This window comes from Gymnoscopelus microlampas (genome assembly GCF_963454915.1).
Source record: "Gymnoscopelus microlampas genome assembly, chromosome: 24".
In the NCBI taxonomy this organism is placed as follows: Eukaryota; Metazoa; Chordata; class Actinopteri; order Myctophiformes; family Myctophidae; genus Gymnoscopelus; species Gymnoscopelus microlampas.
Window position 1 is genome coordinate 23,887,533 of NC_139961.1, and position 26,077 is coordinate 23,913,609.

Here is a 26,077-nt window from a genome sequence, read left to right on the forward strand (position 1 = left end):
GCATAAATCATTTTAACCCCTTTATCCATATTTTATCCTTTGGCTATTCAAAAATAGCAGATATACAAGCATAGTGTGGCACCAACTGTCGTGCTATAAGCTTGTAGATCTGCTATTTTTTATAAATGGTGAAGATTTGCGCAAATCTTTGAATATATATATTTTTAAAGCGAACATTCGTAACTCAAATTTTTGCTTCTGGGGGGTCCCTGGAACAAAATATTTTGAGATGGGAGTCCGCGGCCAAATACATATCATTTTGGGGGTCCTTGACATGAAAAAGTTTGAGAACCACTGGCTTACACCATTCATTGACGGGAACAGAACAATAGTATTAGCTGGCGTTATTTCTTGTACTCTTGCCAAAGCGTTGTAATATGGATCAAAAGTATTCTGTCCAGCTGTGATCGCCCTTTTTCTTTGTTATCTGTGCCAAGATCACACACAGGGCTTTCTAGGAAAAATGACAAACCAAAAGAAAATAGACTTCTACGCCAATGCAGAAAAGCCCTTTATAGCCACTCTCTATTTTTCTGTCCGGCTCAATAAAACTGGTAAACATCCACTGGGTGTACGGAGGGAGGGGGGGATGTCGCTTGTCGTTTGCCCAGTCTAGGATGACTGGTTGTGTCTGGAGAGAGCGAGCGGCCCGGGGGGGAGAGTCACCCAGACGTTATTCACACTGTACTGTACCTCAGTGGCTTTCATCCGGAGCGACGCGACTGTGACAGCAGAATATCCCATTAAGACCTGAGGCCACTTCTACAAAATGTCTTCTAAATCCTAACAGTTTTCTGAAAAACCTATGTTGCCATAATATCACTGGTTCTCAAACTTTTTCATGTCAAGGACCCCTAAAATTATATGTATTTGGCGGACCCGCATCTCAAAAGATTTTGTTCCAGGAACCCCCAGAAGCAAACATGAGCTTGTATATCTGCTACTTTTGAATAGCCAGAGAATAAATGAATGGTTAAAGTGGTTAAAATCGAAAACAACACAAATGCTTTCCCAGTCTTAATGGGATAAACTTGAATTTTGCCTATACCTTCAGTCCTTATTATTCAGTGTTAAAGTGGAGGCATAATAATGACTGAATGTCACATTTATCCACAGTTATCGCAGCAGGTTTGATCAACAGCTGGGAGAATAACTCTAATTATATGAAAGAGGGTCACTGTAAACTCACTGACTGTGAGTAACATCAACTGAATGCCTAAAAGCAACCTCTCCTCTCCTCTCCTCTCCTCTATCCTCTCCATTCCTTTCCTTTCCCCTCCCTTCCCTTCTCCTGTCCTTTCCTCCCTTCTCCTTGCTTGCATCCTCCCCTCCTAATATCCTCCTCTCCTCTCCTCTCCTCTCCTTCACCCTAACCCTCTAGATTAGCCCATTAAAACAAGGAACGCATCTGTCATTTTAGATTTCTTTGGCTATTCCAAAATAGCAGATATACAAGCTCATAGAGGAGAGTAGACCCTGACACGCCTTAACTCTGGTCACTTGGCCTGCAGGGAGGGAGGGAGGGGGGGAGAGGAGAGGAGAGGAGAGGAGAGGAGAGAGAGAGAGAGAGAGAGAGAGAGAGAGAGAGAGAGAGAGAGAGAGAGAGAGAGAGAGAGAGAGAGAGAGAGAGAGAGAGAGAGAGAGAGAGAGAGAGAGAGAGAGAGAGAGAGAGAGAGAGAGAGAGAGAGAGAGAGAGAGAGAGAGAGGATGGGGATAGACGGTGCGAGGTGGAGAGAGGTCACAGTGTGTGAGAGACAGTGGGAGAGCGAGAGCATTGCAGAGAGCACAGTGGCGAGAAAGAGAGACATACTATAAAAAGACAGAGAAAGCGAGACAAATGCGGCGACGGTAAGAAGAGACACGCTGCCGACACGGTAAAATTACCGGAGTGTTCGTTCAACAAAAACACGGACCCCCTGTCCAGTGTCCATTTTATTGTGCCGCTTGCAAAGGGAAAGAACGAAGGTGAAACTGCACCACAACGCGGTGGAGAGAGAGAAATAGGCAGGGCACACTCTGTACAAATTGTACTGTACTAAATTGTACATTAACCAAATGGACCCTTACGAGTCCATTTGGTTACATTTGTACACTCCCAGAGATAAATTAACAGCAGCTAATATGCTTCCATCCACTGGTTGATAAATATCCTGATGGAATTAGCAGCAGCTGCTTGACGATGGTGGTGCTGCAACCTCGTTAAGGAAACGACATTATATGTTAGGCTGTTCCCTCGGAAAGAAATGGAACAAAGCCCTCTTTGGTTAGAGGGCCACCGCAAAGTGCACGCTTGATTGGGAAGTAGATACTGCACAGTATCAGAACCTTGTTATTCTGCTCACGTGCACAGTCCAACAGAACTTTGTTGTACGCTTGCAGGGCCTCTGGTGCCATCTACCAAGTGTGTGTGTGTGTGTGTGTGTGTGTGTGTGTGTGTGTGTGTGTGTGTGTGTGTGTGTGTGTGTGTGTGTGTGTGTGTGTGTGTGTGTGTGTGTGTGTGTGTGTGTGTGTGTGTGTGTCTCTACTTGTATTACTACACTTGTGAGAGCTGAATGTCCCCACAAGTATATAGTAGAATTGGAGACATAGAGGACCATTCACCTAGTTTATGGTTAAAAAAAGATTTGGGGAGTTAGGCTTACAATTAGGTAAAGATTCAGGTCAGGATTAGACTGTTGGGGTTGGAGTGATACCGATTTACTTATCATTTGCGTGCCACCGTTGTGCACCGGGAAAATAGCCGATCTAAGCGCTGTGAGCTTGTAGATCAGCTCATTTTGGCTTCCGGGTTAAAAAAGGGCCAAAAGAAAAAAATGGCAATGATAAAATCGTCCTCCTAAAACATCGAAGTCCTCACAAGTATAGTAATACAAACATGGGTGTGTGTGTAGTGACATGTTTTTTGTCTGTGAATGAGACAAACCTGTCAACTCCATCTGCTGGACCACCCACTAAAAGACCTGGTTCTGGTTGCCATGGTAACAACCTCCTTATCAGAATCAAGGGTGTGCTCTCTCTCTCTCTCTCTCTCTCTCTCTCTGTCTCTATCTCTCTCTCTCTCTGTCTTGCTCTCTATTATGTTGTAGCTGCTACAGTTTAAAATCCTTTAATCTGTTATTTTGGAGCTTGTGCGTTCCAGATGCAAACAAATTGTAATATCATGTCATTTGAGCAGCGCCTTGATCCTAAATGCAAAGATAAGCCTCAGACAGTCAAAGGAATCTCCGGAGACTTTGAGCCGACTCGCTGGAGTCATGGAAGTACATGAAAGAGGGTGCTGAGGAGTCATCCAAGGGACACCCATCCGTCTCTTTCTGGGTTTCCCTGTTGTCTGTCTGCCTTGGGTGTTGGTTCTGCTCTGAAACAAAAGGCTGCTTCCAGAGCCAGCAGTGCAGTGCGTCGTCACAGTGCCTCGGCACCCCCTCTGGTGGCTCGCGGGGTGAACTGCACTCTGCAGTTGTGTGCTAGGATGAGCTCAGACTAAAAAGGGGGCTCCTGTGTTCGTCTGACTCCTCCCTCTCCCACCCCTTCTCCTCTTAAACCCCCTTCCACCTCCTCTGTTTCTTTCGTTTTCCCCTCAACCTTCCACACAGATCCCCACATTCGATTCAATTCAATTCTATTTCATTATAGTGCCAAAGCACAACAAGTTGTCTCAAGACACTTTACATATTAATATATATTATTATATTGACCGTGTCAGGAGGAAGGATGCAAGAGAGAGAGAGATACAAGCAACAGCAACTACAATAGTTGCAACTATAATGACAGTGTGTGTCCAAAAACATCTATGAAAGATACTATATAAATAGTAATATGTCATATTCATATGATTCATGTGACCACCAGGTGACTGCTCCCGGCCCCAGCGTCCCACCAGGCAGGCATGGCAGACGGTCGGCAACCAGAGGACCACTGGGCCTCGAACGGTGGCGAGCACGGGGAGAACGGCTACTCCGGCTACCGCTCGGCCTACAGGGAGAACGGGTACCACGGAGAGGCGGCCGCGCCCCCCGCTGCAGCAGGTGAGGGCGCACAACATGTCACCCTACAGTGGGCACACAAGGCACCGGCACGCACTTTGCGTCTTAAGGACAATTTATGCTTTCAGCGACAATTAAGGCGTTAAGGCGTGTCAGGGTCTACTCTCCTCTATGAGCTTGTATATCTGCTATTTTGGAATAACAAAAGTGACATAAAAATGTGTCGCGGGGGAAAACGAAAGGTTGCAGACGTCTTCATAAAATGCTGCATACTCTGATTGGTTGGGAAGATGCATGAGACTACATCCACTTCCTTGTTTACGTTTTGTGCCAATGCTATCTTGTTGGCGAGTGGCAGACAGTATGAATGATCACAACTCAGATTGTTGAGAGAAGCATAGTTCGACGTGTTGCTCAAAACATAAATTGGCCTTTAGTACTCCGCTGCAGCCTGGGGTTTGAACTCGCCGCCCAACAGCCAATCACATGACAGCTAGCTATCTAAAAACACACTGCTAGCCGCCTGGTGAATCTGCGGTAGGCTACTCCATTGTACAAGTTGGTATTTGCATGCACAGTTGTGCCGGATACTGTGTGTGTACGTGTGCGTGCGTGTGCGTGCGTGTGTGTGTGCTGTGCAGACATGTCGGAATCATAACGCTCCAACGTTATTCGGGTCGATGTAATTGACTGGCATACCTTCAGTACCTGCTTCTTGGACCGGGCTTGTGGCTGTGCACATAACGGGATTAGGGCTGTTGTGCCAAGGCAGACTCAATCGATCCCTGAGAGGCATTTGAACAGATGCCACCTTGTCTCTGTGATGGATTGGAACACAGCAGCACTGTTTCCTCTGTAGCACGGCAACCAATGTCGTGAGCTCAAGGCGTGCGGCCTAGGTGACCCCAATGACTGCCAACTTTCAAGCTATAGACCTACTAGTTGAAGTTCCTTTCCTTTGTAGAAAAACACTGTGTGTTGAGTACTGAAGGGGAACATAAAAAAAGATCCAAGGCACTCTGTTCAGTAGAAACATTTTAATGCCTTTATTGCGGCAGGGCTGGCAAAGATTAAAAAGAGAATGAACCAGGTGACCAATGCATTTAGGCTCAAAGAGTCTTCATCGGGGTCTACTGCACCCCAGGTCCACTGGACCTCGATGAAGGGTCTTTTTGAGCCAAAACAGTGTTTTATACAAAGGAATGGGGCTTAAACTAGTATGTGTCATGACTTAACCCTCTCCAAAGACCACCTGATTCCAGTTGGACATAAATACGAAACCACACAGCGCTCCTGTATTATTTGATGTGTTTCATTCTAGAGGATGTGTGAGTGAATGATTTCATACAGTGCGTCCCATTCACAATGTGTCTCATCCTGTATATGTTTGCTGTCTGTCCATTTGTGTTTTCCATGTCCTTGTCCGTCCGCATATGTGTGCGTGTGTGTGTGTGTGTACTGTATGTGTGCGTATGTATCTGTGTATGCATGCGGCACAGAGCTAGTGTCTGCCTGTAATATAGTTGAAGAGGTTACAGCCGAGGCGTTGGTCACACTAAAGGACGAACGCGACCGTGATAGCAGACAGAGTTCAGGTACACACACACACACACACACACACACACACACACACACACACACACACACACACACACACACACACTTGCACACACAAAATAGCACGCAGAACACGGTTGCACCCAGACATTTACCGAAAATCACTTCTGTGCCATGGTAGAAAGATAAGGTACTGTTTGTACTTTCATGTCATCGGTTTCCCTTCCTTACCTCATACATTGTATGTACTGTATATGTTTATGTGGTGCATTGTTTTCAATATGTTTAGAGAAGCTGAAGAGTTTTGTGCCCAAAGCAGAATACACACACCAATTTAACCACATACTAAACACTAGCGTCCCTATTCTGGGGCGCGAATATTAGGCCATAATGGCAGATCTACAGTACAAGCTCACAATGCTTCATAAGGCAAGTAAAGAAAACTTGCATTCATCAAATCACATGAATCTAATCACTGGTAAGAACTGAACACATCACATTTTTAAATGGCTATAATATAAAACATTTAGCAGTAAGATTCTTGAATTGCTGTCACTGTGAGGCTGAGCAAATGGCTGCAGCTTTTATATCAGTGAAATGGATAGAAAATATTTCAACCTATTTTCCTTAAATGTGAATATTCAGCCCTCTGAATGTCAGGGTGTCCACGAGGTATGGTTACTTGTATTAACATAATTGCATTTGATCTTGTGCAACCAGGCGCTAAAAAGCTAAAGTGAGCCATTACGAGCCATAAAGCCAACCCCAACATCCTATCATGTACTGCTACAAAGCTAATGAAGTGGATTGCACACACAACAACACAACACACACACACACGGACACATCCAGACAGCCAGGAAGTAAAAGGTCAGCATTCTATGAGCGTTTCCATTTCCTACCCATCCATACCTTTTCTCCCGGTGTGTTTGTCTCTCTGTCTGTCTCTCTCTCTCCCTTCACAGTGGACGACCAAGCCAATCTGCCTCCCTCCCCACCCCCATCCCCATCCGCTGAGCAGGTCGGCCCCATGGCACAAGGTACACACGCATATAAAAAACACACACACACTCACTTACAGGGTGAGAACAAATGATGCTGACGGAGAAAGTGAAAGGTTCTACAAGTGTTTGAGTCACGTGGAGGTGGGAGGGCATGTGGCAAAACGCTGAACACACAAGCACAGATGTTCACGCGTGACACACGCACAGCTCTTTCCGGAGCCATAATGCTGGGCACTCGCATGATTGAGATGAGCTCCTCCCCAGGCCCTCTGGCCCCTCCCACTTTGTCTCAAAGCTGTCTTTCCTTTGCATGTTGGTTTGTCGATCCTGCATTTTGTGACACACTCAGTGTTTCTCATCCACATTTAGTCTTCGATAGTCCTTTGTGATTCTTGTTTAGTAATCGCAAGAGCCCTATAGTCGTATTCTTGCACTCTCTTTCTTTTCTCCTCTCTGAGAATCCTGACCCGCTAGTTGAGAAACACTGTTTATCTGGACACAACCACTCCCTCCTAGACCCCTGACATTAGATTTCATGCATTGTGTTAATCCCTCTAGAGCAGTGATTCCCAAACCTTTAAGCTCCAGAGTCTTAAGACCCAAAAGCGAAATGTAGTGTATCCTCTGGACCCAAACTTACCAAAAAAACATCATAATCACTTCAGAAAATCCTAGTTCAGAAATAGTGAAAATAGCTGATCTACGAGCGTAATATTTATTCGCACAACTCATACAATGGTTGTGTGACCCAAAAATACATCCCTGTTTGAGAACCACTGCTCTAGGGGTAAGCACACTAAGCAGAAAATAGTCACCCTGCATGTAAAGATCTGCCTTTCGTTTCTCAGCGTTTCTTCATCTCGGCCAACTCCATGGTTGTCCATGATCCTTTCTTTCACCTGATCTGCTGATCTGCCCTTGTTGTAGATCACAGCTCAGCTTTCAGCTCTTCACACACCGCATCACAGCAACCAGCACGATATTTTATTATAATTATTACCTTTAGGGGCGGCCATACTGTAGCTGAGTGGGCAGAGGCCGTATGGGAATCGAAAAGTTACCTGTTCGACCCCTGACTCGCCCAGTGGACGTGTCGAAGTGTCCCTGAGCAAGACACGTATCCCCCAACAGCTCCAAACCATACACTCATCAAAAGCCTTTTGAGCAGCCATCAGCTGGGTGAAGCTGTAATTACCTCTTCCCTACCATAAAATGCGGCCTTTACCTTTGCATGTCTGCTATCTATCAAAAACACCACTGCATGAACAACCTTATTAAGAATCTCTTTATTTTGCATCGCAGTGTATAGCATTACAATATACCGTCTTTCTGTAGAAATACTGTATATCTGAATACAAAATTAATAACTGCACACATAAAAACATTTATGATGACATAATGCCATTGTCTTCACCAGAGCTGAAAGTTACATACCATTGTTAATCCCAGTGTGTGTTGTTGTCCACGTCTCACCCATTTACCCCCTCCTCCTCCTCCTCGCCCCCTGCCCAAAGAAGAGACAGTAGAGGTTATCAGTGCTCCCTCTATGGAGGAGCAGCAGGTGGATGTGGAGGCAGCTCCAGAGGAGGTGCAGAGTCACCAAGGGGAGGAGGTCTCTGAGGAGCAGCCAGCAGGCGTGCTCTTAGAGCAGGCAGATTTTGTAACAGAGCCCCAGGCTTTGGCCTGCCAGCAGGCCCAGACACAAGAGGTCCTCAATGGAGGAAGCCATCGAGCTGAACAGGACAGCCCATCACAAGAAGGTGTGTGTGTGTGGGTGGTGTGTGTGTGTGGGCGTATATATATACATCTGTGTGTTTGTGTGTGGGTGTCTGGACGTATATACTGTAAATCTGTGTGTTTGTGTGTGCGCGAGTGCACGTGGGATCGCTTTCGCGCTGTTCCTCTTGTCTGTTCATCTATTTTGCATGAGCTTCCTCTGTGCTCCGCAAATGGGGCACTTTAATCGTTTTGATTTACGAGATGTAATGCAAGCCGGCCTCGCCCCCCCCCCCCCGCCGCTCTGTTGCGCTGAGGTCCCCTCTGCTTCCCGCTTGAACACCCTGAAGTTCCGGCGCACAAAAGAACAAAGACAAAGATAAACCCTCATCACATTGGCGTACAGGTTTTGTGCTTATCCATGCAAAACATGACCATTTGCTTTTTCATCAAAGCGACATTCTAAGATGCCTCGATCAACCCGCAGTAAGAGTTGATCAGTCCTCCACTGTTTTCTGTCAGCTACATTGCAAATGCTGGAGGTCAAACATGTGAAACTTCAAGCTCTGTAGGTGTATGTGTCTCCTTTTTAATATATACTTTCCCATGTGGATGTTTGCTGGGTTATGTTGCAAGGATGTCTTGTGTCCACACCCAGTGTTCATGTGGGTGCATCTTGGGTATAATCCTGTGTATTTTTGACTCTACTTTATCATTTGCTTACATTGAAGTTTTAGTATTGCTCTCATGTCATACCAATGTTCCTATTGTCACAAAAATCCCACTTTTGTTTTTACAGTATTATTCACCCATCATTGGGCATAATTATTCATTTATAGAAGCACGGGTTGGTTAATTGGAAATCCTAGGAATGGATTTAAAACAAATCGAATCAACAGTACAAATTCATTTACTGGATATGATGATGTTCATGTGTTTACTTTAAGAAAACATAATAGCAACAGGAAATGACATCTTTCATGGGGATTTGAGAGACAGCGAGATCCCAAACCGACCCCGACGCTGCCATGGCAGCGTCGCGCGGTTTGGGATCTCGCTCTTACTGGGGGATTTTGTGATAGGGCTGAAATTGTTTTAAAAAAAGGAATTTGATGTTGGGTGGAAACCTTATACTTTTGTACAAAATTGTTACTTTTCAGGAAATGGATAAAAGAAACTCTATATAACTCTATAGTTATTATTTAGTCACAAGCTCTTTCATTTGTTCATTTTTTAAAAACCCATAGACAGACTTAACCACTTTCAACCTGGCATTACTATTCTGGGCATAGGGTTATCATTATAGGTGAAAACATTTTCAAATACCAAAATAGCAAAAATAGCTGATCTACAAGCTCACAACATGTCGCATCACAATGTGTTGTGAACTTGTAGGATGAGTTACTTTCACTACTTTTGCACTACACCATAGTGTATGCAGAAGTATAAAAAAGGGCATTAATTTATGAAAGAAAAAATATTCTAATAATGGAGATACATGGTTTCTGCCTGACAGCGACAATATGATAATTTCGTTTTAGGGCTGAAATTGATACAAGTCCATTTCAATAGGAATTCAATGTGTTTCTGTATGTCAACATTCTCCAACTTCAATTCAACTTCATGCACCTCATTCTGTTACATTACAACTCTGCACGCCAGCTTCGGCGCTGTGATCTCTCATGGCCTCATGCTCTTGTAGCCTGCCCACAAAACAGACTGCATTGTGTGTTACGCTTGATGGAGAGCAATCTATGTGCGTAAAGGCTGGTCTTGACTGCACTGGCTAGCTTGCAAGAGACGCTGTTGTCTAATGCTACTTTAGAACAGAGCTGTTCAGTGTCGTTCAACCTCACAGCCCAGCGGCCGAATCAAGAGGAGGATACACTGCACCACAGTCCCTCTATGGAAGAGGAGGAGCCGAAGGGGGCACCATCACATCAGAGATTAGCCTCACCCGATGTGGGACAAGGAACACCTGAACAAATGGAAGATGTGGCGACCGATTCTCCCCCTTCCCCGTTGAAAGACAAGGAGCTCCCTGATACCTCGCCAGCTCTGCAGACAGATGAGCAAGACACAAGTGGAGTGACAGTAGAGATAGTTAAGAGGGACTCGCTTGTAGAAGAGACCACAGATGAGAAACAAGCGTTGGTGGATGAACAGGACTCACTCATTGAACACACTATACCATCAAGCGAATCAGCAATGCCAGAAAGTGAAATCAAAGACATATTGACTGCTGAAGGAACGGGTGAGATCAAGTTACATGAAACACTATCCGAAGAAACCAAAGACGTTCAAAGGAATGAAACTGGCGAACAGAGTTCAGTAGCTGCTGGTGTCGATTCAATACAGACACCAGATGTCGTTACAGAGGATAAAACAGGAATGGAAACCTATTTTGAGACCTCCACACCAAGCCATGTGGAGGAGCAAACACAGAGTTACTATGAACTTACAGTAGCAGAGACCAAGTCAACCCAAGAGGACTTAGTGGGTGATTTAAATACTGAATCGAAACTGGAGGCTGTCGATGCGGAGCTCACCAGCACGTTGACAAGAGACAGTATTTCAGAGAAGCTAGAGATTCCAGAGAAAACTAAGAGATTAACACCGGCTAAGATGTCTTTGGAGCAAAGAACCCTCTCCTTGATAGTAGAGGAAAGCACATCAAAGATCTTCTCAGAATCCTTGTGCGCCATCAGTGACAAAAAGATCCTTTCAATAGACTATCCTCCAACTCTGTTAGTGGAGAACAATTCCCCCATGCTTTCCCCAAATGTGACCATTACTCCAACCTCTTCTGAACCTCCTAAAGATCTCCCTATCCCAGGGGAAATTCCTACCAAACACTGTGTTAGTTTTGAGCAGTCAAGCGACCTCTCTGAGATGTTGGACCTGGCCGGAGCCTTACCCCGACTTTCCTTGGAGAGGAGGGAGGTGGGCCACATGAGGCGCAAATCTGTGCCAGCTAATGTGTCAGCACTGGTGGGCAGTTCTCTAGTCAAGCTTTCACTGGAAGGCCATGCCTCCAGAGCAGCTGCCGGAGGGGACAGCCAGCAGGAGGAAATGGGCTACTGTGTGTTCAGCGACTACTCTGCACCTTTGCCCTCCCCTGCTGACCTGCCCGGGAACTCACTGCATCAATGTTTCCCTTTAGTGGAGGTTGAAGGTGAGGAGGACAGAGTAGCTAGTGAAGATAATGGTGGACAAATCCTTGGAGCGCAACAATGTGATCAGAAAGAAATTCTCTCAGACATTTCACCCAAATCCGTAGCAGAGAAGAAAGACACGCCTGCGTCTCCCGCGAAGTCCCCCAAGATGCTGGAAAGAGCCGTGACAAGCTGCATAAAACCTGATCGTCTGCGAATCCCCACGGCTTCGCCCAAAGACCGACTCACAGAGTTTCGCTTGGAGAGTGGCCTGCCCGGCGACATCAAGACCCAAGCCATTCTGGAGGTGGAGGTGGAGACGGACCCCTCACGAGAGGCCTCTCCCATTCCACCAGACAACTCATTCACATTCTTGTCTCCTGAAAGTGCAGGGAAGGGTCCCTTCAGCCCAACCACCCTCAGGTCACCGGCGGAAGCGCCGCCAGAGTCACAACATCTCACCGGGGAGGAGTCCAACCCAAATGTCACATCGGAGTTGAAACCAGTGAAGGTTCCAGAGACAGAAGATACTGCAGGTAAACAGTCAGAGTTGTGTGAAGAGACGGAGCGAGCTGATCATCAAAAGGTTGAGTCAGTTGAAAGATATGAGATGGAAAAGTCTGACGTACCAGTGTCTTTAGGAGAGAACTTAGAAAAAGAGCAGGAAGAAAATGAAACAGTGACATCAAATGCTGCTCAACAGTCCACCGATTGCAAACCTGTGGATGAGAAAGTCATCCATTTAAAGGAGAAGAAACCAGAGGAAGTCTCTCCAGACATACCTGCAACGCCACAGCGATCCTCCCCCATCGTCATCATCCCCCAAGTGGAAGCGGAGGAAGAGGAGGACATTGAGTTTGCCGAAGAACCTCAGGAGGTGCTGGAGGAAGCTGAAGGCACCTCACTCCTCGAGGAGAAAGCAGAGCAGGAAGTAGGAGAGAAGGAGAATGAGGAGGCAAGGGAAACGGAAGTGGTTGAGGCGGATGAAGACGAGGCCAAATGTGGAATCGAGGCATCAAGTCAGTGCGTACAAATCTGCGACAAAGTGGAACCTTTGAGAGAGAGCTCTGACCCGTGTCCCGGCTCAGACCACGGTCAGCCACAGCTGCCTCCGGAAGAGCAGGACAACGGAGGAGCGGAAGATGAGGTGAAATCACCGGAGGAGCTGAAAGGGGCACCGGAGGGAGGTCAGACCATTGGGGAGGAGTCAAAGGAAACGGAAGGGGAAGCGGGATCAGTCGAGGTTGACCAGGAGAAAATGGTGGGGAATGAAAAAGAGCAGGACAGGACGTTTCTGGAGGAAACCACGGAAGAGGAGGTGGAGGAGTCCGTGGAGGTTGCTCAGGAGGTGCAAGAAGCCTCTGATCTGCAGCAGTCCGATCAGACGGCGAACGACGAAACCACCATGGATATCTCCATCTTAGACACAGACAGTGGCTGGATGGACTCGCAAGGTACCCTGAATTTAATTTATGGGTTGTTGTGTGATGTCACTTTGTCAAGTAGTTAACTTCTGGAAGATGTGTTGAATTTTACAAAGTTTACAAAGCTTGTTAAAAGATTCAATGCATGATTAGCTACTTTACAACTTTTAACTCTACATTAGCTAGGCCTGTGTGGGGTATCAGTGGTCCTACTGTCTCCATCCTTGTTCACTGCAGATGAAGACAAAAGTATCATGACTGAGAAATTGGAAGCCCTTCCTCTGATCAAGTGTCCCACCAGTATGCCTGTGGCGGACAGACCCGTTAAGCGGGCCCCTGGCAGAGGGAGGGGGCGCACTGGTTCCGCTGACACTAAAGTAACCCGCAGAGAGGCCAGCAGCCACCATCTCAAAGATGATATTAAGAAGAAGAAAGGTTCCTGCTTTGTACTGTGTTCATGTATTGTGGTTTCAAATACATTGGTTTACTACATAACGGTTATACTTTAGTTAAAGGAAAAAAATGTCAACATATGGGTCCTCACTAATGCTCACTATGGGACCGTGCCATTTCTGTCTACATGATCTGTGTCTCAAAAGAGGGCTGTGTGGATAATTCAAAAGTGTGCCTGTCGGAGCGACCCAGTGGCTCAGATTTATTTTTGTTTCATAAAAATCCCCACTGATGATGTCATTTGTGGGCAGGTTTCTGAACTGTCCACTGCCCGTCTCTGAGACACACTGAGTTAGTAGAAGGGAATTATGCCATCTTTATAATGAGCATTGGTGAAGACCAATTACTGTATATTAAGATACGGTTCATGGGTGATGAGCTCCTTTAAAAAGTAACGAAACATTAACCTGCAATATTTTTTCTAAGAACATCAGTTTGGAATACACTTTTGAATATGTGTTTTGTAATTAAGTTAGCTCTTTTAACAAGCTTTCTCATCACAGTGTAAGTCGCAGTGTAACTTTTACACTTTTACACTTATACACATCACAGTGTAAGTCACAGTGTAATTTTTACACTTAATGGACTTACTGTAAACATCCGTACATACATGGAGTTTCTTAAACCCTTATGTACTGTACAGTAACCCATGTCTCTCCTTTCTGCTAGTGGGCACGAGGAGGGCTGAGCAAAATAAGGTGTCAGTCCTCCAAAGTCGCTCCCCGTCTCGAAAGAGAGTTGCCAAAGCAGCAGCCAGACAGCCTAGGCCTGCTCTGCTACCAGGCTCCACTAGGCGCAAGGTTACAGGTGACCGCCACCCTTCACCACGACCCAGAGCCATCCATAGCGATTTCGCTCAGGTGTTAACGCACTTATGCACCTGTGCCCCTGCCCTGTACACATGCCTATACAACTGCTACCGTGTTTCTTTAAACCAGTGGTTCTCAAATGTTTCATGACCCTCAGTTTGGTATGCAATTAGGCTACGGGCCCCCATAACTCTCAGAGGTACACACCTATAAGGGTCCATTTAGCTCCTAACAATCAATAATTAGCTAGTGACCCCCTGGATCCCCGGACCCCACTTTGAGAACTATTGCTTTAACCACATGAATCCTAACATCCGTATTCGGGGCATGTCATAACATGAGAACTTAAAAAAGAAAGCAGATCTACAAGGTTGTAGATTGGCTATTTTGGCTATTTGATGTACAACAGTACAGGGTGTAAGTGGTTAGAATTCAACCACTTAAACCCTATATACTGTTGTACATCATGCCAGCTGGTTGGAGACATTTAATGTGTCTCCAACCAGCTGGCATTCGCTCAGTCAGAACTGAATGTAAACCAACAATGTTGAGGGAAGGTGGGTGGGGGATTTCAGAGTAAAACATGGTGGTGAAGAATTACGACGTCCGCATCGTCTCTATAGATGGCTCTTTGGTGGACTCCATGCAGGTGCAATGTAGCTGGCAAACATCATGTGCCACTTACCCATCTTTAACTGGTCATATTTTACTTTTTTAATTGTTTTCTTGAACCCCATTCATTCAGAAGTGTTTTGAATCTCACATTCCGTTTGTGCAACTCTCCATTTGTCTCTTGGTTTTACATTATGTTATTTTTGCTCATTGATGCTATCTAGATAGTTTTGTGAGTATTCTGTGAGAGTGTTCTGTGAGATGGTTCTGGATGCGTCCTTATTGGTTGCAGCCCTGCCCTGCTTTCTGTGTGTTGGGTGGAAGTAGCTGCTTGTTACAATGGTGCTGGGTGCAGTTGCGTGAGTTGGCCTGCAGGTGTCAGGAGAGGCTAACAGAACAACAGTGAGGAGGAGAATGGCTTGGGCTGAGTGCTTGGTATTGAACAAATATGGTGTTGTGTCTCCTGAATACAGTTGTTGACCCATCTATGTTGCCACTGGAGTCTTGGTGTGTGTGTGTGTGTGTGTGTGTGTGTGTGTGTGTGTGTGTGTGTGTGTGTGTGTGTGTGTGTGTGTGTGTGTGTGTGTGTGTGTGTGTGTGTGTGTGCGTGTGTGTGTGCGTGTGCGTGTGTGCGTATCTTTGCGTGCATTTACCTTCTCGTGTGTGTGTGTGTGTGTGTGTGTGTGTGTGTGTGTGTGTGTGTGTGTCAATATGTCTCCCTCTGCTGGCCATGTTCTGACCATTCTAGTACTCTTGTCTGCTTTCTTCACAGCTATGGAAAGCCGGCAGCCGCTTACCGTGGCCCACCAGTCCAGGGAGAGGACCACGGTGAGCTCACACACACACACACACACACACACACACACACACACACACACACACACACACACACACACACACACACACACGCATGCACGCATGTACGCGCTCACACACACAGTAAATGTCATGACCCCTAGTCAACAAACGACATGATAAAAGGTCTCATAAATTGCAAAGGAAGATGATGAAGTACAACATGCTAAATCTAAATTGCATACTTGGCTTTTGTGGACAAGCAAACAACATGTCTATATAAATAACACACAACGTAAAAGTAACCAACATTCATCTGCATAGTATAACTAGCAACTAGTTCTCAAAGTGGGGTCCAGGGCTCCTGGGGGGGTTTCTAAATGAACCCTTACAGGTCTGTAACTCTGGGAGAGGGAGAAAAGGCTAGGATGCTTGGAGCATTGGTAGTTATAGGGAAGGGAGAACAGATGTCCTGTGTTTGTTGTGTCAGCTTAATATTTAACTTCTTTTTTTTGTTGTGTTATTGAACATGTGCTTTTTGTGCATTACTTCTGTGATTTATTTGTTGATTGCATGACTATATTTGTCCCTCTCTATTGTATTATTGTAGTGGACATGAAGAGTTCTGTTTCAAAATGCTTTACATTTTGGTGGGAAACATACACGACGCTCATTTTGCCTTCTTTGTGAGATAAACTGTACAGTATCCAGTCTGTAAAATGTATGATTACGTCATTCATCTTAAATGTAATTTACCCTGTAAAACGACTATAAGAGCCCAAAAATCCCATTAGCACTAGAGGCTGTGCTGTTACTTTTTACTCCCAACTGCGGTGAAGTTAAAGTGAAAGGGCTAAACATTACCATCCATACAGCGCTGCTGCTAGCAGAGCTAAATATTATCATACATTTTAAAAGGTATTATAAGGTGTAGCAGTAGGTGTTGGAAACCCTTTGTCTCAAATTGTGATCTTATTTTGGGACCGAACTCTCTATGTAAAGTACCTGATGTTTCCATGACATGACTGACTCCTGAGTCTCTTTATTTCACTTGAGTTGTTGGTCTTTCTGTGTCTGTGTGTTTGTACGTCTGTCTGTGCTCCCTGTTTCTGTCTTTGCATGCTTCCATTTTCCCCACGGTCAGTCTGGAGAAAGATTGCCTGTAAGTATCCTCCATTCATTTACATAAGGAACATAATAAAGCATTTCAAAAGGGCCAGCTAGCGCAGCCACGAAAGGTGTCACATTGACAGTTAAACTGAAAACAAGCTCAATTTAACTCTTATGAGATTTCCTTCATCCTCGGTTTTATGTTTTATGATGCTGAATTGATCCCAGAGGGAGAATTCTGGTTTTGTTGGTCGACGCCTCTGGGGAAATCAGTTTGCAGGTTCACCTGAAGGCCAGAGCTCCTGGGAGCTTGTTAGAAATACAGAGCTTACAGTATACACTTCAGCAGGACAGACGACGGACTTTTCAACCTGGCGTCCCTATTTTGGGCATGTCATTACAGGCAAATAGTTTTTAAAAAAAACGTCAATAGATTTAATGTAGGTTTCCCCCTTTCTTTCTTTTTTTAGGCGATTCTTTAAAAAAATCTAAATCCTAACCGTTTTTTGAAAAAAAATCTAAAACATTTTTTTTCAAGATTTTTCAAAAATAGCAGATCTACAAGCTCGTAGCGCGGCACTCGGTGCCGCGCTATGAGCTTGTATATCTGCTATTTTTGAGTAGCCAAATAAATCTAAAGTGACACAGATGCGTTCCAGGTCTTAATGGGTTAAAGCTACAAGCTCACAACTCAACTAGATGTGATGTGTTATGAGCTTGTTTGAAGAGCTATGTTTAAAATAGTTTAGTAACCTTTAAAACACAGAAAATTAAGTCCTTTCTTTCTTTCTATCTTTCTTTCTTTGTTAGCCTGTGCATCTATTTTTGTTTGAGTTCCTATACTTAACATGACTTAGGTTAAATTCACAGATTAGCTCGTCAATGTACTGTCTGAACCTGAACATTATTGCTCAGCCAAAGAGAAAGAGTCTGTGCAAGATCATCCAGAGAATCATCATAGCTTAATTGACCCTCATCACTAATAATAATACCATTAGCATGGAAATATTATTTCCACAACTTCCTGTTAACGATCACGGAATACATTTACATGATTTATCATTATATCTCCTTTCATCTCTTCAGCTCTCAACTCTGTCATTTCATCTTTTATCCTTTCCTGTCTCATCTGCCATGTTTTATCGTCATCTCGTCTCTTGTCTCTCTTCGACCTCCATGCTGCATGCATCTTTCCCCTCCTCCTGTCTGCCACGTCTACCACACACTCCCCCCCCCAGAGCCCCACGCGGGCGCTTCTGTTAAAGATGGCGCTGCTGCAGCGCCATGGGCCCAACCTGCTGCCCCCCCGCCCGGGCTCTGCCTGTAGTGCTATTGGCTGCCCCGTGGCGGGGGTGAGGTTCGAGGAGGCCCGCCCCTCCTCCGCATGCTCACTCCACCCCCCCTCGTTGCGTTTGCGGGCGGCGAAGGTAACGAGAGAAAAGACGCGTATGAGAGGAGAGTATAGGTTGTATAGTGTAGTGGGTTATAGAGACTAAATCAGTGGTTCTCAAACATTTTCGAGCCAGGGACCCCCTTATTGATCATGTATTTGGCCGCGGACCCCCATCTGAAAAGATGTGGTGCCAGGGACCACCATAAAAGAACATTTGGATTAAAATTAAGATTTTTCAAAATGAATGCTGTGAGCTTGTACATCAGCTATTTTTGAATAGTATAAGTAAAGTATAAAATAGACTTGAATTGATTTTGATGCTATATTTACATATCTTTCTGGGGACCCCCCGGGAGACCCTCAAAGACCCCTGTGGGTCCCTGGACCCCACTTTGAGAACCCCTGGCCTAAATTATACTCCGTAGAATGACGGTGTCACTTGCCAAAGCGAGGCTGATCTACATCTCTTTGTGATGCGACGCGTTGTTAGCTTGTAGATCAGGCTCTTTTTGCCAAGCGACACCGTCATGCTATGGTCTCCAGTTGTGAGTCGTAGCCTTGCTAAGTGAAGTTCTTAGTTAGCTACTTCGGTGTTAGCTAATAGTCAGCATCCATGCTAGATTAGTGTGAAGTTGGTGTAATATGGTTTGTGTGTGTGTGTGTGTGTGTGTGTGTGTGTGTGTGTGTGTGTGTGTGTGTGTGTGTGTGTGTGTGTGTGTGTGTGTGTGTGTGTGTGTGTGTGTGTGTGTGTGTGTGTGTGTGTGTGTGTGTGTGTGTGTGTGTGTGTGTGTGTGTGCGCGCGTCTGTGTGTGTGTGTGCGTGTGCGTATGTGTCTTCAGGAGGGAACCTATCGCAGCCCAGAGAAGAGGTCGTCTCTGCCCAGGCCAGCCAAGTCTCTGACCCGCCACATCCCTGCTGCCGAACAGGAAGAAAACAGCACCCCCCGCAGGCCTACCTGTAAGACACCCACACGCTCGTGCACACCGCACGCACACACAGCGCACACACACACACACACACACACACACACACACACACACACACACACACACACAGCAGCCATAGCATACTGTGTATATTTTTTCCATGCACAACAATGTGTGCTTTGGTGCAGAAGCCTTTGTAAGTCTTTAGATGGTGCAATGTTAAGTAATAACAAATCAGTCCTAGTTGTAGTCCATATAGGGCGTAGCAGTTGCGGCCATTTTGTGGTTCACATAATCAAATGTTTCATGGTCATGATTCACCAGGAGCCTGGATGGCTTGGTTCCAGGCTTAACATAAGTAATATAAATAGATTCAGAAATCTCTATGGGAACAAGGGAACCAGGAGACCTGGTACTGCCAGACCCCTAGTGGTTGAAATCTGAATGGCCGGACTTCGCATGACGTGTGTGCAGAGGAAAAGAGGGACAGACAGATCGACCGACCGACCGACCGACAAAGCCTCATGTAGGCCGACCCCCTGGGTCTGGCAAAAATGAATGGCCTTTCTGTCTGGGGAACCACTAAATGGCCACCACTGCTAGGCCCTGTATACCAAAAAGAAACGAAAATAAATAAACATATTTCTATTGTATTTGCTTCCCATGTTAACCCTTGTTTCACCCTTGAACAGCAGGTGCCGACCATTTACCCCATATAAGGCCTTATTAGTCTCTCATGCTTGGCTAATAACTGAACTGATGCTCTGTTTTGATTTGTTTAGTCCAGTAACTGCTCATTTCCCCCTGCTTCTACCTCAATTCCTGTTCCTCCTTTTCTTTTGCCCGTCCCGCTTAGCGATTCGTACTGATGGGTCGAGGGAGAGCAGGTCTGGAAGAGCCCCTAGTATGGCAGGTAGAAGCTCCTGTGCGCCAGATCCTTTTTTGTAAATCCATCTCACCATATTAACTGCACTCCTGAGTGTTTATTTTACTCTGGGAGCGTACGGATGTAACCAAATGGACCCTTAAGGATACACTCTCAGAGTTAAATGCACACAGAGGATTTTTTACTGTGAATTTAACCGTGTTAGATTGTCATTGTGTCCTAAAAGACGACGGTACAGTGTGCACTGTGTTGCATGGTATTTCATTGGTCTCTTGATTCATTTAACTAACTTTAGCTCATTCATTCACTCACTCAATCATTCACTTATTCACTCATTCGTTGTTGATAGAATTGATCTCAAACAAGGTCTTGTTCAGGAAGCTGTGATGTCATTGGTTTCATCTGTGCTGTCCCCACAACAACCCTCAGCCCGTCAATGTTGCTCAGTGTGTGTCCTTAAAGCTGCACTCCGTACGTTTCATGTCCTTGCCCTCCCGGCAAAGCGGGGTAATTGCAAATGTAGCACCTGAGATTTCCATGTGGGAGACTGCTCAACCGAGAGAGATTGGGTTTTTGAGCTTCAGTCAGTGCTACTTGTCAACCAGTAGGTGTCCTACCCATTATCAGGGTCTACATTTCTCAGTGGAAGAGAAGGCCATCTCCACCCACTGCAGATCAGAGTTATGTTGTATCAACATACTCTACCAATTTACAATAACATTCTGTTCGTTAAAATAAGTTTGGATTGCGGCTTTAAGCTACTCTTTCTGTTTGAACATCATGTCGTGTTTGTGTGACGTCTGAGCCCAGACCAGGATGGGCGTGGTCATCAATTTAATGTGGTTCGCCACCGTGAGTGTGACTTTCTAAAGTCATACTCTGTCATAGTCTCTCTCACCCTCACACTCTCTTTGTAGCTCTCGCTCCATCGATGTAGTGCTCTGTGGACGTATCTCTCGCTCTATCCTTCTCTCCCCATCTATGTAGTGCTCTGTGGACGTATCTCTCGCTCTATCCCTCTCTCCCCATCTATGTAGTGCTCTGTGGACGTATCTCTCGCTCTATCCCTCTCTCCCCATCTATGTAGTGCTCTGTGGACGTATCTCTATCCCTCTCTCTCCATCTATGTAGTGCTCTGTGGATGTATCTCTCTCTCTCTCCCCCCCCATCTACAGTATGTAGTTCTCTGTGGATGTCTCACCGACTCTCTCTTTCCATCTTTGGACATATCACTCTCTCACGCGCTCTCTCTCTCTCTCTCTCTTGTCTCTCAGGTACAGATCGCTCCCGGCAGACGCGCAGCGGGGCGTCCACCCCGGGCTCCACGGCGGTCACCCCTGGCTCGCCGCCCAGCTACGCCTGTCGCACGCCCGGCTCGCGCACCCCCGGCAGCCACACGCCCAAGTCCTTCAGCCTGCCGCAGGAGAGGAAGATCGCCGTGATCCGCACGCCGCCCAAGTCCCCCTCCTCCATCCAGAGGCAGCTGAAGGTGCTCAACCAGCCCCTGCCCGACCTGACCAACGTCAAGTCCAAGATAGGCTCCACCTCCAACTTGAAGCACCAGCCGAAGGGAGGGCAGGTAAAACTGTGATGGGCGGGCGGGCGGGCTTGAACTTGCGATAGGCCCTATGCACTGCAGCCATATTATCACTTCACAGGTGTTACCAATGATACTAATGAAGGCTCTGTTCCATTTAGTGTAGCACGTTGGTTCTCAGATATTTCAATTTCTACGACCCCCATAACTCTGAGAGTGTACAAGTGGAACCAAATTTGTACACTCTCAGAGTTACACACCATTTGGAAACCCCTTAAGGAATCATGAGGGTCCCTGGACTCAAATTTTAGACCCAGAGTGTTTCCAGTGAGTCAACATGCACCTGACTCTGTTTGACCAGAATGGAACAGAGCCTTCTTTAGTATCATTGGTAACACCTGTGAATGTCTTCACAATATGGCTGCTGTGCATAGAGCCTATTGCTTGTGATTCTGTTGCAGTTTTGTTTGCAGAGCTGTCACGGCATTGCATTGGTTTCGCAGTTCCCACTTGCGTGTCTGTGTATGTGTGTGTGTGTGTTCCTACTAAGCTGTGTGAGGGTGGTACTCTTTCTCTCTCGTCTGTCTGTCTGTACTTCACTGACTGTGACGTCTTGACCTCACCATGTCTTTTGTCACCTCCATCACTCTGGGGGATGCGTTGTAATCTGCCACTGACCTGTTAACCTACCATCTTCTTCCTACTTCTCTGTCCTCTTGTTTCCTAACCCTGCGTTTTAACAGCGGGCAACTCTCGGGCGATGCCGGGCAACATCGCCCAAAATATAATGAAAGTCTATGAGAGCCGGCGATCGGGCGAAGTGGGCGGGGGGGCGATGAAAGATGGATTTTCTTTATCTTTTTGGGCGATATCGCCCGGCATCGCCCAGAGTTGCCCGCTGTTAAAACGCACCGTTACTGTGCTCTACTCTCCTTCCTGTAGTGATCTTAGAGTGATGTCCAAGTTCACAAGTATGAGGCATCATGGTTGCACCTTACGTAGTAATGACTTCTCCATTGTAGGGGTGCAATACAACTAATCTATATAATCGATTATAAGAAAAAAACACTTTTAGTCAAATAATTGATTTTCAAAAATTGCGAAAATGGCCAATCTACAAGCTCACAACATGTCACATTGCAACGCGTTGTGAGCTTGTATATTTGCGTTGCACCCTTGTATGACAAAGTATAAAATCGGGCATAAGTGGTTAGTCAGACTAAACAATTTCATTTGATTGTTATAAATCAATTAGAACTTTTTCACATTGATTCGTTAGTATATATACATATATATATATATATATATATATATATATATATATATATATATTATATATATAGCAAAAAAAATCGCTTCTCAACTATTCGATTAATCTAAAAACGAATCAATAGAATAATTGCTAAGTAGATATAGAAAGAATAAACATCAGGGCCTGGGTTGGCAACCACTGGCCTAGATTGTAGTGTGGTGAACCCGCAGAAGACAGCAGATCCAACTACTGTAGAACGTCTGACCGTGCATTAACAAGGCACATTGCTTCATGCTGTAGTTGCATAGATAGACAACACTAATTAACCACCGGTTGGTTCCTCTTTGTTCATTTCAGTCTTTTGTGTCAGGCATAATAGCGGCATGGTGCACTAATAGAGTATGAACTGTTAATCACATAACCAAGGCAGCAGACAGTCTTAATGTTTCATGTCGCCTGCAAAGGTCAGACTTGTCATTAACCCCCGCTGGTCTCCGGGCGAGGAAGTCGGCAGTCGTAATGTTGCTGTTTTGGGACCTCTTTACAGGAAATGTGAGATACGGTCTGTTATCTGTACCAGGCTGCTCTGTTTCATAGATCAGTGCCGTGGTTCCCAACGTTTTTCTTTTTTTTCCTCCTCGGAGCGCCCCTCTCTCTCTTACATCTTCTTACATCATACAAAAGCCCCTCAGACCCACCTCACGTGCACATGCATACACGCACGCACACATGCACACACACACTTGTTTTTTTTTCAGACTTGTTAACCTCTAAAGCCCTATATACTTCTTGTACGATGAATAGCGAAATATTTTATATATGACACGTTAAACTGATATCACATTGAATGGATGAAAGCAAGTGATGAGGCCTCATGTCCCCCCCAAGGGCCAAGGGGGCCCCGGACCCCAGGTTGGAAACCACTGGCATAGATAGAGCACTGTTTCCCAAACAGTGGGTCGGAGTAAATATCAGACCCCCCCCCCCCCCCAAAAAAAAAAATAGCAGATCTACAAGCTCACAATGTGTCTCATAGTGACATGTTGTGTATATTTTTCACTATTTTGCGTCACGGGGAGAATTTCTTTTTTGGGTCTCGAGCTAAAAAGTTTGGAAACCACTGGCATAGAGTCCTGTAAGTCTGATAGTCGCATAGCCCTTTGTCAGGATGTTTGAATGGGGTTTGCGTTGACATCATGAAGCCACTAAAAGGCCAGATGAATAATTCCATTCATCCAATTTAGGAGTGAGAAACATGTGTTTCTCTTTTTCAATGAGTTTCCCAAGATCACTTGACCAAATTATTATTATTTATTGTCTCCGCCAGGCCGAAAGGCATGGCGAGAGAGTATGTTTTACCCTCCGTCCGTGTGTGTGTCCGTGTGTCCGTGTGTCCGTGTGTCCGTGTGTCCGTTGGCCCGGTCGCTGCGAAACTGTGCACACACACTCCCTGGATGCCAATTCAGAACCTCTGCCTCAAATTTTTCACATGGACCTGTTATAGCGCCACCAGGAGGCCGATTTGTGCAAAACCCATTTTTTCCCATTACTCCTACAGTTTTTAACCAAACTTCATGTAAATCGGTACACAGTATCTCTATAGTCATGTGATCAACCCTGATCTGTCCGATTTCCCATATTCCATCCTCATTGGTTAAGGTTGCCATCCAAAGTTTGCAGGATTGGTCCGTTTTGAACAAACTGCCTCAAATCATGAACGCAGCTTGCCATTTCCATAAAATTGCACACACACATTCCCACTAGGCCGAGGAAGAAATGCCACCCTTTTCCACATTGCCCTGTTATAGCGCCACCAGCAGGTCTAATTTAGCAAAACACATTTTTGGAACAAAATGCCTCAAATCATGAATGCAGTTGCCGTGAACGACCTAAGAATAAATGTCACCCTTTTCACATTGGCCTATTATAGCGCCACCAGGAGGCCACAATAACGTACCTGACCTGGCGGAGACCTGTGCTCCGAGGAGCACTTTTTCTTTGGCTCTTACTCCACTGGAGCAGTTTTTGGACCAGCAAACAAAAGGCTACTGTAGAAACACAAATGATATAGGCCTATATATATACAGTATATTTACAGTATAAAAGTAGTAGTAGTAGTATACAATTCTGTACTAAAACATCTCAGACTGAAGGGATGCTGATCTAGGATCTTCTGTTGTCTATATACACCATACAAATAATGATATGGTTATTAATTTGAGTTAATATATGCAGAGCAGCAGTGCTTCTCAACTCTGAACACACTTAGTATAAGTCACATTGTGATTGGCTACGAGGCATTAATGAGCACACACTCATTAGAATGAGCATCTATTTGCAGAATGATGGGTCAATTGAAGTTTTTTTTACTGTGCTACTGTAGCAGAGTAGCCCTGGCCGATGCCTATAAGTCTAATGTCTCTGGGCGCTCGGGCGGCGCAGTGGTAAAGTCCCTTGACCACCACTACGGAAGTTGTGGTTTTCAAATCCACCGTGGTGCATCCAACTTTGTCGGGCTAACCCGTGTCTGGGGGAGGGAAGCCGGGCGGTCTTGGTCATTGGATGTACTCCTACGGGCTGGGGCGGCACCTGCCAGCGAGGAGTGTTGGGCAGGAGGAGTAGGACGAAGACTCTTTGTGTGTGGGGAGGAATCAATTGGCATAACGACTAAATTGGGGAGAAAAGGGGTCTAAAAAATAATTGGCTAATAAAATTAAATAAAAGTCTAATGTCTCCTTTTGTTCTGAGGGGATTCCCCTTTGTATGAGCGGTAGATTGGTAGGTATGCCATGCAGTTTGGTATGCCATGCAGAACACCCGGTTTCAAATCCAGTTGGTTACGGGTTAGGGGCTCCTCCAGGATCGTGTTCCCGGGGGGTTGAAGGTAGCAGAATAGTACTGCCTGACTCCCAGAAGCCTAATTTCTCCCTTTGCCAGAGGGGGGTTTTGTCTCCCATGGAGTCCTTGGGTTAGAATCCAGGTGCTAAGCTTTGGTGCATGCATGGATTTGAATTTGGTACCGATTTAGAGGATTACTTTGGGGATAAAATTGGATAAAAGGATTCTGTGTCACCCCCAGGTCTTCATTCCCAGTGTTAAATTGGACTTCAGCCACGTCCAGGCTAAATGTGGCTCCCTGACCAAGCTCCAACACAGTCCGGGCGGGGGAAACGTGAGTAACATCTACAACTTCTATCTATACAGTACCCCACACACACACACACATTATACAAAACATTCAAACTTGTGTTGTCATGCACGCACACTCATGCACAAAGAAACAAGCACAAACATTTTGCACACACACATAAACCGTCATGCACACAAAATCCACAAATATACTCAGAAACAGGTATTTAGTCATGAATGTGTCATTATGAATTGTATTTGTGGGGTATTTTCAGCTGACTAACTTTGGCTCTGCCTTGTACCTTGGCAGAATAATTCTCTACATCAGTTATCATT

General features: G+C 45.5%; 1 protein-coding gene across 2 annotated transcripts in view; it reads left to right on the top strand.

The window, feature by feature from the left end:
* Positions 1–26,077, top strand: part of LOC311040375 (microtubule-associated protein 2-like) — an 83,495-nt gene that overhangs the window by 51,935 nt on the left and 5,483 nt on the right. Inside the window, exons 4-11 of one of the 2 annotated variants that reach the window (XM_084050622.1) lie at positions 3,850–4,025; positions 5,483–5,578; positions 6,506–6,580; positions 8,059–8,304; positions 15,486–15,541; positions 18,851–18,968; positions 21,098–21,402; positions 25,692–25,784. In XM_084050622.1, coding sequence (XP_083906748.1) covers positions 3,887–4,025; positions 5,483–5,578; positions 6,506–6,580; positions 8,059–8,304; positions 15,486–15,541; positions 18,851–18,968; positions 21,098–21,402; positions 25,692–25,784 — 1,128 coding nt within the window. In that variant the 5' untranslated portion in view covers positions 3,850–3,886. The remainder of the gene's footprint in view (positions 1–3,849; positions 4,026–5,482; positions 5,579–6,505; positions 6,581–8,058; positions 8,305–15,485; positions 15,542–18,850; positions 18,969–21,097; positions 21,403–25,691; positions 25,785–26,077) is intronic. The other variant, XM_084050623.1, reaches the window with a different exon arrangement.